The 15,376-nt window shown below is 43.0% G+C and overlaps 2 protein-coding genes across 2 annotated transcripts; both read right to left on the reverse strand.

The window, feature by feature from the left end:
• Positions 1 to 2,002: 2,002 nt before the first annotated feature.
• On the reverse strand, positions 2,003 to 4,699 carry LOC116144292 (pentatricopeptide repeat-containing protein At5g48730, chloroplastic). The gene is made up of 3 exons (XM_031429763.1): positions 4,075 to 4,699; positions 3,158 to 3,564; positions 2,003 to 2,750 (listed from the first exon to the last, which is right to left on the reverse strand). Exons 1-3 carry the CDS (start codon positions 4,483 to 4,485, stop codon positions 2,039 to 2,041), a joined length of 1,530 nt encoding a protein of 509 aa, XP_031285623.1. The 5' UTR covers positions 4,486 to 4,699; the 3' UTR covers positions 2,003 to 2,038.
• An 890-nt stretch (positions 4,700 to 5,589) lies between these two features.
• LOC116144274 (putative SERF-like protein) lies at positions 5,590 to 6,393 on the reverse strand. The gene is made up of 3 exons (XM_031429744.1): positions 6,202 to 6,393; positions 5,931 to 6,036; positions 5,590 to 5,849 (listed from the first exon to the last, which is right to left on the reverse strand). The coding sequence occupies exons 1-3, from the start codon at positions 6,206 to 6,208 to the stop codon at positions 5,747 to 5,749; spliced, it is 216 nt and encodes a 71-aa protein (XP_031285604.1). The 5' UTR covers positions 6,209 to 6,393; the 3' UTR covers positions 5,590 to 5,746.
• Positions 6,394 to 15,376: the final 8,983 nt, after the last annotated feature.

Consider the following 15,376-nt stretch of genomic DNA (forward strand, 5'->3'; position numbering starts at 1 on the left):
TTATTTAATATATAATATAAATATATATATAAACCGGTTCAAAAAACCGGTTTTGATTTTTTCCCGAACCGCCAACCGAACCGAAAAATCCGGTTTTTTGAATTTATTGAACCATAACTAAACCGTTTTTTCGGTTCGGTTCAGTTTTTACATTTTTTTGAACACACTTACAAACAATCGATGAATTTTGTCTATAAGTGGACCCTAAATTCCCAAAGACACCAAACTAAGAACTCTCAAGCTTGTCAACCTTTCCAGAGTAGTGACAAAAGAATTCATAGTAAAGTTTTTTATATACAATTCCATTTTTTTTAAAGCATGGACAGACGTCCATTATATGTGGACCCTCGTCCATAGTAAATTGACTCCTGTCCATATTATATGGACGGAAGTCCATCATTCATTTCGCATGGACGGGCATCCACATATAATGGACCCCCGTCCAATAACAGTGAATGACCATCTATAGTTGATGAACGATCGTTTACTCGCAAAATATTTGTTAATGGGACACGTGGCTGGTCTGAGTTACGTGACACATAATTCGGTGCAGAATCCCGGTGTCTGTAGTATTATTATTTTTGGAATATTATTGGTAGGTAGAGTTAGGAGATTATTATGAGGTAGAATTTAAAAATTAACAAAAAAACCCCATAGGTTTGCTAATTTAACTAAATGCCCCAATATATAAAAATTTTGTAAAATAATAAAAACACCCCCATCTACCTACAGTTGCCAGATTTCGGCCACCACAGCCAGAATCTGGCGTTACGGCGCACGACCAGTCGGATCTGGCCGGAAAAGGTCAGATTGGCGCATTACCGACCAGTTCCTACCAGTAGTGCGCTGTTGTGACAGATTCCGGGCAACACCGACAGTGGTTGCCAGAATCTGGCAACTATGGGTGGGTGAATGTGTTTTTGTCAATTTATAAATTTTTTTCTTAGGGGTGTTTTTGCTAATTAACAAACTTAAGGGGTTTAAATAATTTCTTAATTTAGGATATGATTTTGAAAAATAGAGAAAAAAATATACATTTGTGTTTGGAACAGAAACACGATAGTGGTAAAATACCGAAACAAACGCAGCCAACTTATTTTTCAATATTTTTTTAGGTCATTTCAAATCACGAGCTTAAATGAAAATAATTTCGCCAATGACCATCTGGCATTTTGGAGCATATGAAAAATGTTTGTGGAAATAAGTTCGGCATACGTGAAATTATATTGTTTCCGTACATTAACTCTCAACAAGAACCCGGTCATGAAATTTATATAAATGGTTTATCCGTTTTGAAACTTTCTATGCAGGAAGAGGAGTGAGTAACAACACGCAAATATAAAGACAATATTGAAATTTTATATGAAGCAAATTCTGCACTTTCAAGGAATGCTTTGGACTTCAATGTCAAGAAAATTCGTCACTAGGGGTTGTAGCAGCCTCCCTGTAAAAGTTAGAAACTTCGATTTTGGAGGTTACTAAAAACAGTACACACCTGAATAAGAATAAGCTTGAAAACTGAAAATATCCATATACCGTTTTTGTGGTCAATCCTACAGGTTCTGAAATCTTCCTCACAAAATAAATGCTAATTATTTGGATACTATCCGTATGTTGATGCTTGATCTCTTCAAATCTGTGTATCATTGGCTCATAAAAGAACTATACCTCCAGGGTGGGTGGCATAGGAAGAAACAAGGCGATGAATCAAGAGGCTGTGCACAATAGTGACATAAAACACAGCAATAATTATATACAAGATGATCAAAGGATGGCTAATTGGAAGAAGAGACTTCCTTATCTAGTTCTTTCAATTTCTTAATTGAGTTTAGTAAGGTGGAAATGGGGGATTAGTACACACCTTTCAAAATGAAAAATTCAAATGACATGGTTACTTCATTAACCCAATAAATGTATGCATCAATGCTTCATATTACATTTTGTTTATCTGTGTTGTCATACACACAAAGAATACAACTAACAAGCATAAAATCTACATAAGATCTCAGAGATGTTTGACCAGTGAAAATTCTTCATCTCAGAAATCCGGCTTATTCATCCCCAAACGAGTCTCTTCTGCTGACTCAACAAGATCTTTGGTCTCCTTCACATGGCTAGTCATCCCATTGATTGAATATGCTTTAACCATGGTTCTATAAGTAATCTTATCGGGCTTACATCCTCTCAGCTCCATCATCTCAATTACTCCTTTCATCTCTGCCAAGAGTCCCAGCCTCCCATAAGCATCAACCAGACAATTAAAAAAGACAGTATCCAACATTACATCTGAATTCTCAATAAACCGCAGGACACCCCCAATTTTTTCAGGTTTTCTGGCTTTTCCATAAGCCCTTACAAGAGAGCAAAATGTGACACAACTCGGTTTGATTCTCTCTGATCGCATTAGCCTAAATAAATATTCCATCTGTTTCAAATCCCCAGCCCTGCCAAATGCATCTATCACAATGTTGTAGGTTACAATGGTCCATGAATAATGGTATTTCTGCATGTACTCCATGACAGCACTCATTTTCTCATATTTAGCAGCTTTTCCATATGAATCAAGAAGTATATTGAAAGTACTGATGCTGGGTTCAATCCCAGCTCGCTGGAACTTCTCATAACATTTCTCCATGGTCTCTATCTGACCACTGTTGCCAAAGGCTCTGAGTGTGGAGTTCATGGTCCAAACATCAGGCTCGCATTCCTCACCAAGCATCTTCACAAGTGTGGATTCCATCTCTGCAAACCTTTCAGGAAATAGAAAGAATGAGTTACGTTTATCTCATATATTTACAACACCGTGCTCCATCTAGTCGCCAAAAACACACAAGAAAAGAGAAAGAAGACTAAAACAATTATTTTTTTCCCATTTCAATTAAATTGGAAAAAATGAATAAAACTATTCTATTGTAGCAAAAAAGGTAATCACTACATGAGATAAGTTGGGCTGGGATCAGTATAGATATGGGTAGTTGATGGAAAAAGCAGAAGTGATGGGTCCAATTCATCCACCTTATCATATAAGAAATATAATCTGTATACAGAGAGAATCAGTTCATGTCAAAGTTATGATGCAACACCAAATCCATCCCATTATATTCTCAGCAACAAGAAAGAGCATTCAAAATTGCAAAACAATTGGGGAAAGATCTACATTTTAGCTTTCCCATAGGCATCAATGAGGGTGTTGTATGTGACGGTGTTGGGTCTGATTCCCTGAGTTGTCATGTCAGAAAGCAAAGCTTGCGCCTTATCAAAGGCAGAAACCTGCAGGCATGATTTAATGAGGATAGAGTATGTGTTGACATCCGGATGACAGTCAGGAGTGCTCTTCATCTGCTCAAGGAGGAAAAATGCTTTATCAAAGCGACCACTCCTACCATATGCAGACAACAGAGCAGTATAAGATTGATGGTCCACAACACAGCCTTCATCAACCATGGCTTGAAAGAGCTCATGGGCTTTTTCAGGTTGCTTACATTTCCCTAGCATGACAATTAGCTTGATGTATACACCAGAGTTAGGTTGGTACCAGAGCTGCTCACGCAGTAGTTCAAAAACCTGATAACCAAAAAAGTTAGCACAACCATGACATGACACACTAAAAAAATCATAGAATTCTTCCACTTCAGAGAATCAAATTGCCCAAATAATTACAATAAAGTATAATATTCCAGCAGTCAGGCAAGAAATCTCAAAACTGAATAAACAGGAATCACCAAAACATGGCAAACAAATAATGTATTTTTGTAAAGCCCACTGACTATTCTGATAATGCAGCAGCATCGTAATTTCCCTAATCCACAAATTGGCACACTGATCCTAAATACTCGTCCAAACTCAATTCAACCAAATCACAAAAAATTTCACCATAATTGAATAACCTTGATAAAAAGAAAATTAATAAAAAAATCATAAATTCTACTAATTCACTAACCCAATTAAACCATTTCATGGTAACTGAAGTCAAGGCTATATCTAAATGACAACTTTGGAAGCAAAAAGTTATTAAAAAAAAAGACAAACCCGTTTCTGAAAAAGTAAAATTGATATTAAGCAAAAAGAGAAAACCTTGAGAGCAGACTCCCAACGCAGAGCAGTAATTCTCTCATGAAGAGCTTCAAGAACAGTCCTTGGTAAGAGCCTTTTGGAATTAATTTTTCCTCTCTTCTTATCAATAATTGCCTTGGTTGCCTCTCTTCGTAGTATGACTGATACCGCTTTCTTTGAGGCTATTTTCCTGTTCACTTCCTCTTTTCTTTCTCTTGCCTCTCTTTCCTTCAACTTCTTCAAATCTAGTGTTCCTCTTCTTTGGTTTTGCTCTGTAATGGCGTTGTTAGAAGAGATAGAAAGTGGTTGTTCAATTTCGGGTTTGGATATGGGAAGGGGTATGGACGTTCTTTGAACGGGTTTTATGTTATTCATGGGTCTCCGGTTAAACGCCGGTGGGTGTGGATTGTTGGAGCTGGAGAGGGAGGCCATGTGGATATTTCCTGTTTGCTCAACATGGAAGTCTAGAACCAGAAATTTGAAAACTGTCTAATTTTATGAACTTGTGTTGTGAGGCCTATTTCTTCTGGGCTTTTTGGATAAACTAAACTGAAATACTTGGGCCGGATATAAAAGCTATTCAACACGCCATTCAAAGTACTACAATTTATCCACTACTTCCAAATGACTTACCTATTGGATTATTCATAAATCAATTAAGAGGTCCCTCATCTATTCATCTCGTTAACCGAAATTGGTGTTGGCTTGATTGATTAAAAAAAACTGTGGAATCTGGACTTTGTGTTTGATGGAGCTAGGGGTATTGGGCCATATTTTCACTTCCTTTGTCATGTTTTAACTTTTAACACATCCAACTGACTTTATGGAAATTCAAATACCCATAATTAATTATTAATTTAAATTTTTTATTTCTCATTTAGGTTCCATAAATTCTTCCACATCCATTTTTGATGTGAGCATACAGACGTAGAATAGGAACCAAATATAATGACATAGCTAAACTATAACATGTGAGTTCAACTGAACCAATTTAAACTTTGAAAACAAATAAAAAAATGTTTTATATTTTATAGTATTTACAATTTTGACTCATTTAAATTTATATTAGACTTACTCGAACTTTAAAAAAAAAAAAAATAATAATAATATATTTTTTTATTTTTTTTAAAGTTTAACCTTACTTAAATCTATAGTAGCAGTCTAACAATACTTCACAATTATATTAACCCCTTTAAACACCAAGATAAAGCCTGCATGAGAAAGGAAACCGACAAAACAAATTTCCTCTCCAGCAGTGGCCTTCACATGATTACTCATTCAATGATGCTTACTTTGTTATTGATTTCTGGTTGGTTACCTTACCAGCATCATTTAAGGCTTACAAAAATACAGGAGTATCTGCTAGATCTACGCTATTAATTAAGAGCTTTGATGATTTAGTTCCATAATTTCAACCAAACAGATATCCAGGTACATTTTTAATTAATATTTGTATTTTTGGAATGATTTAGATTTTTAAATAAGGAATAAATTGCTTATTTCGATTGATTAAAGAGAAGGAAAAAAAAGAAACCGAGTGCACAAAAATAGGAATTGCATTCCAAATCATACACAAATCAAACAGTTCAGAAGTTAAAATAACAAAAAACATCTAACTCCCAATTCCACAAACCCAGATCTGATCCAGTACAACAACTTCCATTCTAACTACCTACGCCCCCCTTTTTCACAGTTACTTCTTATTGGCTTTCACTCCACCACCGCCTGCATTGATCCCTCCCCCAGCTGCCTGCGCCGCCTTTCTAGCCGCCTTCTCTTGCAATGCTTTCGCATCTCTGTGAATTATTAAATTTTAAAATCAAATAAGAGATTCAAGCAAAAAATAAAAATAACTTGCTTAAGAAAACAATAAGAACCTCTCACGGCGTTGCTCAGGAGTCAAACCGTCGTCTCTGGGCTGCTTACCCTTGTGACCCACTCGGGCTTGAGCCCTTTCACGGTCTCGATCTCTCTGGTTACCGCGTTCGCTTCAGTTAAAGCCAAACAATGAAACAAACATAATATCACAAAAACAAAATTTTAAAAGAAATTAAAAAAGAAAAAGGCATTTGATTGGTCGAACAATCAGATTAAAAACAAACTAAAAAGATGAGAGAAGAGGAAACAAACGGATCGATCAAAGGATATGAGACATTAATGATTATGCTATTCAGAGAACAGCAAGAGCAGAAAAGCCCTGACAATTCTCCTGTGATGGAACAGAGAGAGAATTGTTAATTTGTGTTGTAAGAAGGAAAGGAAAGGGGAAGGAGACTAAAAAAAGAGAGAAGTCATGTGCCAGTCGAGCCGTGGAAGAATCGAGAAGCCGCGGAGATTCGCATCCTACGTGCGAGCAAGTAATAATTAATCCCGGTTGTCTGATTTTGTGGACTGGGCCTTAGAATAAACGGCCTATTATATAATGGACCTACCAGCCTGAATTCTTTAACTTTAAGCATTGCTTCCCGTGAAACTTTGTGTTTGGCGGTTGTTGTGTACTGTTTTATCAGACGATTAAAGAAACTCGAATCTCGTAACATTAACTTATTCAATAGTTATAGTTCAACATCTTTTACACGATAAATATTATAAAATTGTTAGATTTTTATTACTATTGGATAGGTGTTAGGGCCAAAAATCGTTTTTGGCCCAAATAGGGGAAACAGGACCGATAGTGAGAAAGAAAGCAGGCCCAAGCCAAATTAGTCCCATTAGATTCGAGATACAGCCTAACCAAACTATCTGGGCATGAGCTTCCCAGTTCTAGCTCACTTCCTGGGCTTATAGGCGAGTTCAGAGCCCATGGCCCCCACTGATCACTTGCTTGTTCCTGATCAATCTCCTATTCGAAGTCACTTTCATGTTCAGATCACCTTCCTATTCGAACGCTGGTAAGACAACTCACCACCGCCCTAACTCTTCTAGGGTTTGTATCAAAGTCACACGAGGACTCCTACTCCTACCAGGATTGGGAGACCAGACAGTCACTATATAAACAGAGGCCAACCCTCTCACAAGGGACATTACATTACACCTTTACACCCGAAGCTATGAATTGAGAGCCTCACATCACTGCCGTAGTCACAGTCCCTAACTAGACTTCCGGTAACCTCTTTACTCCCTAACCCTCACTATACTAGTCTCTTTCAGCCTTGTTGACTTGAGCGTCAGAGTACCTACGGTAAACACCACCCCGGTGTTTCCCGTTCGCTTCAGGCCTTTGTTTCTCTATGTGTGCAGGTGCAGCCGATCGCTAGTGGCCTCAACCTCACGAGATCATACCCCTCTTCCATACAGGTAGATTTTTACGTCTACAGTTTGGCGCCCACCGTGGGGCCTCTAGCAATCATTTGGCTCGACGAACCTTGCTACGTAGAGGAACATTCCATGGCTAACAATTCGGACAATGCTAACCCTGACCTCGAGGCCATACTGGAGGCTTTGACCGCTCTCATGCAACAAAATTCAGACAAGGTAGCCGTACTGAAAGCCGAGAACAATGCAATCCAGACCGAAAACGCATCCATCTGGGCAGAAAACCAGTCTCTTAAAGAGAAGGTGAGTCAATTCTATGATCTAGAGTTTCTGCCTGGTCAGGTACCGCCCAATCGGTTCCGCACCCCTGTTCCATCTATGCAACCTCTCCACACACCAGAGCATCGACCCTCGGTCTCCGGTAAAAGGCCGCGTCCATTAAGCTCATCGGCAGCCGACAATTCTGTCCTGACATATGGAGATAAAGATATGCCAACAAAACACCATTCAGCCGATCCATCCCAGCCTCGAGATCAAGACGATCTAGTGACAGAAAGCCCGCACCCGCAAAACCAGCCCATTCTCACCGTCCCACCTCATCCCCAGTCAACCACCCTGACACAAACCCTATTCGGCTCAGCTCACCCCCACGGGATGAACGACCAAACCAAACAAACCACAGCACTCGAGCCCATCCATCCTGGCGGTCTGAGTGACTATCAGACGACTCCCTTAACCATTCGTGTAGGGCGAAACAACAGAACAGTCACCATGGGAGTCATCCAACCAGAAGGAATGAACGAAGATCCATGCTACCAGGGAGTGTAAGAAGGAATGACCCATCAAACTACCCCGCGAGGGATGACCCAACGGAATGTGTCGAAGACGAATGCAATGGCAGACCCAGTCAGACCGGATGACCTAGTAGTATCCCCTTCTCCTATGGAACAAGTACTGGCTAAGAGGCTGGCCGACGTGGAGGCAGTCATGAGACGCATCCCAGGAATGCCAGTCCCAACCAAGAAGAGTAGGCCTCACTGCTACGCGGATTCACCCTTTGTGGATGAGATCGCCTTAGCCGATATGCCCCAGAAGTTCACCATCCCCAACATGAAGCTGTACGATGGCACAACCGACCTGGACGATCACATAGCCTCGTACAAACAGCGGATGTTCACTGTCTTAATACCTCGACCGCTGAGGGAAGCCTGCATGTGCAAAAGTTTTGGTTCGAGCTTATCCAACCCGGCACTCCAATGGTACACGAATCTCTCGAATGGATCCATCGACTCATTCGCTCAGCTCACCGACACCTTTGTGGAACAGTTCGCCAGCAGCAAGAAACTCGAGAAGCTGTCGACCGACCTATACAGAATATACCAGAGAAGGGGAGAGCCATTGAGAGAATATGTCAGCAGGTTCAACAAAGAGAAGATCTTCATCCCTGCATGTAACCCCGAGACAGTCGTGGATGCCTTTAGGAAGGGTCTCCTCCCGGACGGAGAACTATACAAAGAACTTATAAAGTTGGGCTGCACCACAATGGAAGATGCCCTGGCCCGGGCAGTGATCTAAAAAAGATAGGAGGAAGATGAGATAAATTGAGCAATTCACTCTAGATACGACTTGAGACGGAATGACAGGAAGCCAAAGCATAGACCAGTGGAGCACCGCTACCAACCCCTACCGCGCAATACGAGTAGAGTTAAAAAACCGTATGATCACCAGCCAACAAGAACCGAAAGTAGACAGTTCGGATTGAACCGGTACAAAATACCGGAGTATAACCTCAACGTCGAACCGACCCAGGTCATCGCGATTATGAAACGAATGGAATCTACCGTTAAGTGGCCGGGCAAGCTCAATCCCGAGGCAAAGAGAGACATGACCAAGTGGTGCAAGTTTCACGGCAACCACGGACATAACACTGCAGACTGCATCGCATTACGGCTAGAGGTCATTGCACTTCTGAAGAGGGGACACCTCCGAGATCTGCTAACAGATAAGGGGAAGAACACCATTAGCCAAAGAAGCTCAAAATAACCATCACCACCTCCGCGGGAACCCACACCGAAAAGGCTTTTTCGCTCATCTTCGGAGGATCGGAGATCAGTGGAGTAAGTTACTCATTAGCCAAACGATATGCTAGAGCCAACCATCACCACGAAGTTCAGTCCATCCATCATGTCTCATGGTCACACACTCATCAGGTAATTCAATTTAAAGATGATGAACCGGTCACCTTGGCCGCTCCTCATCACGATGCTCTAGTTGTCTCCCTGCAGATGACCAACATCCTAGGGAAGAGAGTGTTTGTAGATGGAGACTCTTCGACAAACATCCTATTCCTCGAAGCAGTGAAGGCTATGGGACTGGAAGAAACAAACATCAACAGGCGGCTGACACTATTGGTTGGGTTCAGCTCTAAGCAGAAGTACACTATCGGGGAGATCATCCTTCCTATCTACGCCGGCGGAGTGAACAAATAGACCGTTTTTCTGGTAATCGACTGCCCCTCACCCTACAACATTATCTTGGGCCGGCCCTGGATACATGACATACGAGCAGTCCCATCCACTTTCCATCAGATGATCAGGTTTCCTGCCAAATGGGGAGTACAAGAGATCAAGGGAGACCCTAAAGCTTCCAGAGATTGCTACAAGAATGCCTTCAAGGGTAAAGGTAACACTTCATAGCAATTACAGTCCCATCCAACCCCTCCGACCGAGCCGGACTAACCATCTATAGAGGAGTTGGATGAAGTACAGATACATCTGGACGACCCCGAGAGAAAGACCAAAATAGGTTTCCGCCTTAACCCCGAGACAAGAGAGAAGCTGATTGAATTCCTTTGACAGAACCAAGACTGTTTCGCCTAGTCCCATGCCGACATGACCGGAATCAGTCTAGAGGCAATGGTCCACCAACTCAAGGTAGATCCGGATCACCCACTAGTGAAGCAGAGGAGAAGGAAATTTGCACCAGAGCGCAACCGGATCATCAATGAAGAGATAGAAAAGCTCCTGATCAATGGTATGATCAGAGAGGTCCACTACCCCGAATGGCTGGCAAACGTCGTGGTCGTAAAGAAGAAGAACGGAAAGTGGAGAGTATGCATCAACTTTACGGACTTGAACAAAACATGCCCCAAGGATTCCTTCCCGCTCCCACATATTGACATGATGGTTAATGTGACCGCAGGCCACGAGCTCCTTAGTTTCATGGATGCTTTCTCAGGGTACAACCAGATCTTGATGCATCTGGATGACCAAGAGAAGACAGCCTTCATCACAGAAAGGGGAACCTATTACTACAAGGTAATGCCATTCGATCTTAAGAACGCTGGGGCCACCTACCAGTGGCTAATCAACAAGATGTTTGCCGAGCACCTCGGAGACACCATGGAGGTTTACATCGATGACATGCTCATCAAGTCAAAGATGGCCGAACAATACCTTGACCACCTCAGCTAGGCATTCGCCATCCTCAGGAAGTATAACATGAAGTTAAATCCAGCCAAATGCTCATTCGGCGTCTCGTCAGGAAAGTTCTTAGGCTATATGGTGACTCAACGAGGGATAGAAGCCAACCCCGACCAGATCAGAGTAATCCTCAATATACCATCTCTGGCTTGCATCAAAGACGTCCAACGCCTGGCAGGACGAGTGGCCGCCTTGAGCCGATTCATCTCCAGATCCGTCGACAAGTGCCATCTCTTCTTCCATGCCCTCAAGAAGTCCAAGAAGTTCGAGTGGAATCCCTCCTGCGAAGAAGCCCTGCAACAACTAAAAAGGTACTTGACCTCCCCTCCACTCCTTTCCAAACCTGTGGACTGGGATAAGCTTTACTCTTACCTAGCGGTCTTAGAGACAGCAATTTCAGCAGTACTGGTTCGGGAAGAAGAGACGAAGCAGCTACCGGTCTACTATGTAAGTAAATCACTCCTCGACGCAGAAAGCGGTATAGTCAGTTGGAGAAACTGGCCCTCGCCCTCATCCACGAATCAAGGAAGTTCAGGCCGTACTTCCAGTGCCACTCCATAGTTGTACTCACCTCCTTCCCACTTAAAAAGATACTACACAAATCAGAGCTATCAAGCCAACTTATGCAGTGGACAGTGGAACTCAGTGAATTCAACATATCATACTAGCCTCGCACCGCCGTCAAGTCCTAAGCGCTAGCAGACTTCATTACTGACTTCACCCCGAGTACCACCACCCAAGCAGAAAAAGAGCTGTTATGCTTGAACGGCGGACCACCCTCTAAATGGACCCTCTTAGTGGATGGATCGAAGAATGTGAATGGAAGCGGACTCGGGTTAGTAATGATTACGCCAGAGGGAGACATCATCCAGCGAGCAATACGATGTGGGTTCAAGTGCACGAACAACGAAGCTGAATATGAGACTCTCATCGCTGGACTTTCCTTAGCCAGAGAAATTGGAGCAAAGAGCCTGGAGGTGAAGTCCGATTCCCAACTCTTGGTCAATCAACTGCAAGACACGTATCAAGCACGCGACTCGAAGATGACATCCTACTTGAGCATGGTCAAAGAGCTGCAGGCCCAATTCGAGGAGTTCTCCATCATCCAAGTCCCCAGAGCGGAGAACTCTCACGCTGATGCCCTTGCCAACCTTGGCTCAGCACTCAAGTGCTCTTCCCAGTCATCCATCCCTCTATTATTCATGCAGTGGCCAGCCAATTGAAAGGAGCAATCACCCAACAAGTCGCCCGAGGAAGCCATGGCTGTTGAACTAGCCGACTACTAGATGACCGCGATAGTGAGATACTTAGAACACGATGAACTCCCAGCTGACAAGAATACAGCTCGCCGACTGAAAGCAAAAGCCGCCAGATTCACCACACATGAAGGCTAACTCCTTAGAAAGTCATTCTCGGGCCATTATCTCAAGTGCACAAGCCTAGACGAGGCCTAGAGTGTTCTCGCCGAACTCTATGAAGGTGAATGTGGAAACCATGTTGGGGGACGCAGCCTTGCACACCGGGTGATCACTGCTGGATACTACTGGCCGACTATACATACCAACTCGGCCACTTATGTGAAGAAGTGCGACAACTGTCAGAGGTTTGCTAATGTCTCACACCTCCCACCAGAGCAACTCCACTCCATCCTCTAAGGGTGTTCAAAAGCGGTTTACCGAACCGGTTAACCACTTTTCTAAACCAAACCAGATTTTCGGTTCGGGAAAATTTCTGAACCGAAACCGAATCGGTTTTAGGGAAAACCGGTTTAAAAAAAGCGGTTAACCGGTTTTGAACTAGTTTTCCCTTTTTTTTTTAATAAAACTTTTTTTTTATTTTAATTTTGTCCTAAATTTAATTGTAAATATAGACAATACATTGGGAACTAAGAAAAAAAATTTGGGTTTGGATTTTAGATTGAGTGAATTAGAGATTTATTTTAGTTTAGGTTATTATTTATTTATTTAATATATATATATATATTTGGAAAACCGGTTTAGAAAACCGGTTTTCGGTTAACCGTTTCTAATTTCTTCCGAACTAGTAACCGAACCGAAAATTCAGTTTTTTGAATTTTTCAAACCGTAACCGAACCGTTTTTTCGGTTAACCGGTTTTTCGGTTCGGTTCGGTTTTTGCATTTTTTTTAACACCCCTACCATCCTCACACCCTGGACCTTTATGAAGTGGGGAATGAACATAGTGGGAAAACTACCGACTGCACCTGGACAGCGAGTCTTCATGTTAGCTGTGACAGACTACTTTACCAAGTGGATCGAAGCCAAAGCCTTCGCACAAGTAAGAGACCGAGTGGTTAAAGCTTTCATTTGGAAGAATATCATCTGCAGGTTCGGAATACCGAAAGAGATCGTCACCGACAATGGATCCCAGTTCATTAGCTCAGACTTCAGGGATTTCTGTAACGTAGGGAATAAAACTAAGCTTCTCAATGCCCCGCAACCCCCAGTCTAACGGACAGGCCGAGTCATCGAACAAGACCATCATTCAGACACTAAAGAAGCGGTTATAAAAAGCTAAGGGTACATGGGCAAATGAGCTACCAGGAGTCATTTGGTCATACCGAACCACGACTCGCTTATCAACAGGCGAGACCCCCTTCTTCCTCGCATACGGTTCTGAAGTAGTCATCCCAGCCGAAGTATCAGTCCCATCCACCAGGCTCCAGTGGACGAACGAGGAATCAAACAACCAGAACCTTTGCTAGAACCTGGACACTGTCGACGAGCTATGCGAACGGGTGAGCATCCGCAACGTAATCTATCAGCAACAGGCCTCCTGACACTACAACTGCAACGTGAGGATTCAGACTTTCATGATAGGCGATTGGGTCCTCCGCAGGGTCTTCTAAAACACCAAGGAGATCAACTCTGGCAAACTCGGCCCCTACAAGATAACCAAAGAAGCAGGGAAGGGCGCTTACAAACTCCAAACCCCCGAGGGTAAAGACATTAGTAACAGTTGGAATACCGTTCACCTCAAACGCTACTACTTCTTGGTGAACTTATCCTTTATCCGTTTTCCTTTTTTATTTTAAAAGGATGAGTGAGCCCATCCACCTCCTCATAGACAGTTAGCCTAATGGCCAAATATTAATGAAGTATTATTCAGAAACTTTTCGTCTTCAAATCGACTCCGGTCGATCAATTGTTTGTAACACCTTCAGATCGGCCTTGCCTGATCCACAAAATCGCGCCAACGAATCGACCCTGCTTGATTCATGATAACACCTTCAGATCGGCCCTGCTCGATCCACCAATAACACCTTCGAATTGGCCTTACTCAATTCACGATAACACCTTCAGACTGGCCCTGTCTGATCCACCAATAGCACCTTCGAATCGACCCTGCTCGGTTCACGAAAACACCTTTGAATCGACCCCGCTCAGTTTACGGAATCACATTCAATCGACCATGCCCGATCTACGAGATTACACCACCAAATCGGCTCAGCCAGTTATACGACTCACACCTTCGAGTCAGCCCTGTCCAACCCAAGAATTCACACCTTCGGATTGACTTCATTCAATCCAGGAGACTACGTACTCGGTCAGCCAGACCGAGTGACTGGTCCCTACACCTGCAATAAGCAAAACACCAACCTGGCCCAACAAAAGGCCTACATGCCTTGGCCACTGGGCCACACTAAAGTAACAAACATAACATAATGCATCTACAAGTAAAGAAGGAATGAACAGCTCAATCATCCATGAAGAAAGCGTCAAAAGTTAAAACAACCAAGTATAGTACAAAAGGCCTCAAACGACTTTCAAAGTACAAAACGGCACACTCGCCAAGGAAAAGGGCATCGCAGGCCCCAAAATACACAACATAGTGCATCTACAACTAAGCTAAGTATCTTCAGTACGAGTCGCCTCCTTCATCCCTGACTCGGTCGTCATGTCTGCACCGCCAACACCTGTCCTGGCAGCCCGCTCGCTCGTATCCCCAGCATCTAACGGCCCCAACTAACTAGCAAGGTCAGGCATCTACTCCTCATCCTACCCTCTGGATGACCGTCTCCCTCTTCCAGCAACTCCCGCATGAGCTGGATGTCTTCATCCAGATCCTAGTGAGAAGTCCTCCCTTCCTTGAACTCAAGTATGAGTTCACCCTAGGCTTTGATGATAGCGTCATCAGCAATGAAAATACACTGCTCCTTAAGAGACTCGATCTCTACGGTCTTTTCGGCTAGTTCACGCCTCAACCTCTCGAGTTCACGCTTACTATCCCTTAGACGCTGCTGACCCTCTTGCTCGACCTTCTGGGCTGCTGCCTCTCTCTGGCATAAGCTAATGTCTATCTTGGATACATCTTGTATCCTCTTCTCCTGCGCCACCACAAATTTCCTCAGGTGAAGACTACTCGTGAGTGCCTGCACAACAAAGTATTGTCATCAATACGAAAGTAAGGAGCTAAATAAAACAAAACTCCGGTCAAACCTGTAAAGCGCGGGATACTCCCCAGTTAGCAGCAACAACTGCGCCCATCTGGTTCAGACGCATCTCGTCCACTGGGAACAAGAACGAGTTGGCCAGCTTGCTCATGGAGGTCGCGCCAAAATAGGTT

This window comes from Pistacia vera, unplaced genomic scaffold (genome assembly GCF_008641045.1).
Source record: "Pistacia vera cultivar Batoury unplaced genomic scaffold, PisVer_v2 Contig44, whole genome shotgun sequence".
NCBI classification, from domain to species: domain Eukaryota; kingdom Viridiplantae; phylum Streptophyta; class Magnoliopsida; order Sapindales; family Anacardiaceae; genus Pistacia; species Pistacia vera.

What these genes read in the sequence shown, in the direction of transcription:
- LOC116144292 (XM_031429763.1), bottom strand. Translation starts at nt 4,485, where the DNA reads ATGGCCTCCCTCTCCAGCTCCAACAATCCACACCCACCGGCGTTTAAC. An exon ending in GTTGGGAGTCTGCTCTCAAG is followed by an intron (nt 3,565 to 4,074) that starts GTTTTCTCTTTT and finishes TTTGGTTATCAG; the next exon opens with GTTTTTGAACTACTGCGTGA. An exon ending in GCCTATGGGAAAGCTAAAAT is followed by an intron (nt 2,751 to 3,157) that starts GTAGATCTTTCC and finishes ATTTCCTGAAAG; the next exon opens with GTTTGCAGAGATGGAATCCA.
- LOC116144274 (XM_031429744.1), bottom strand. An exon ending in CCTGAGCAACGCCGTGAGAG is followed by an intron (nt 5,850 to 5,930) that starts GTTCTTATTGTT and finishes AATAATTCACAG; the next exon opens with AGATGCGAAAGCATTGCAAG.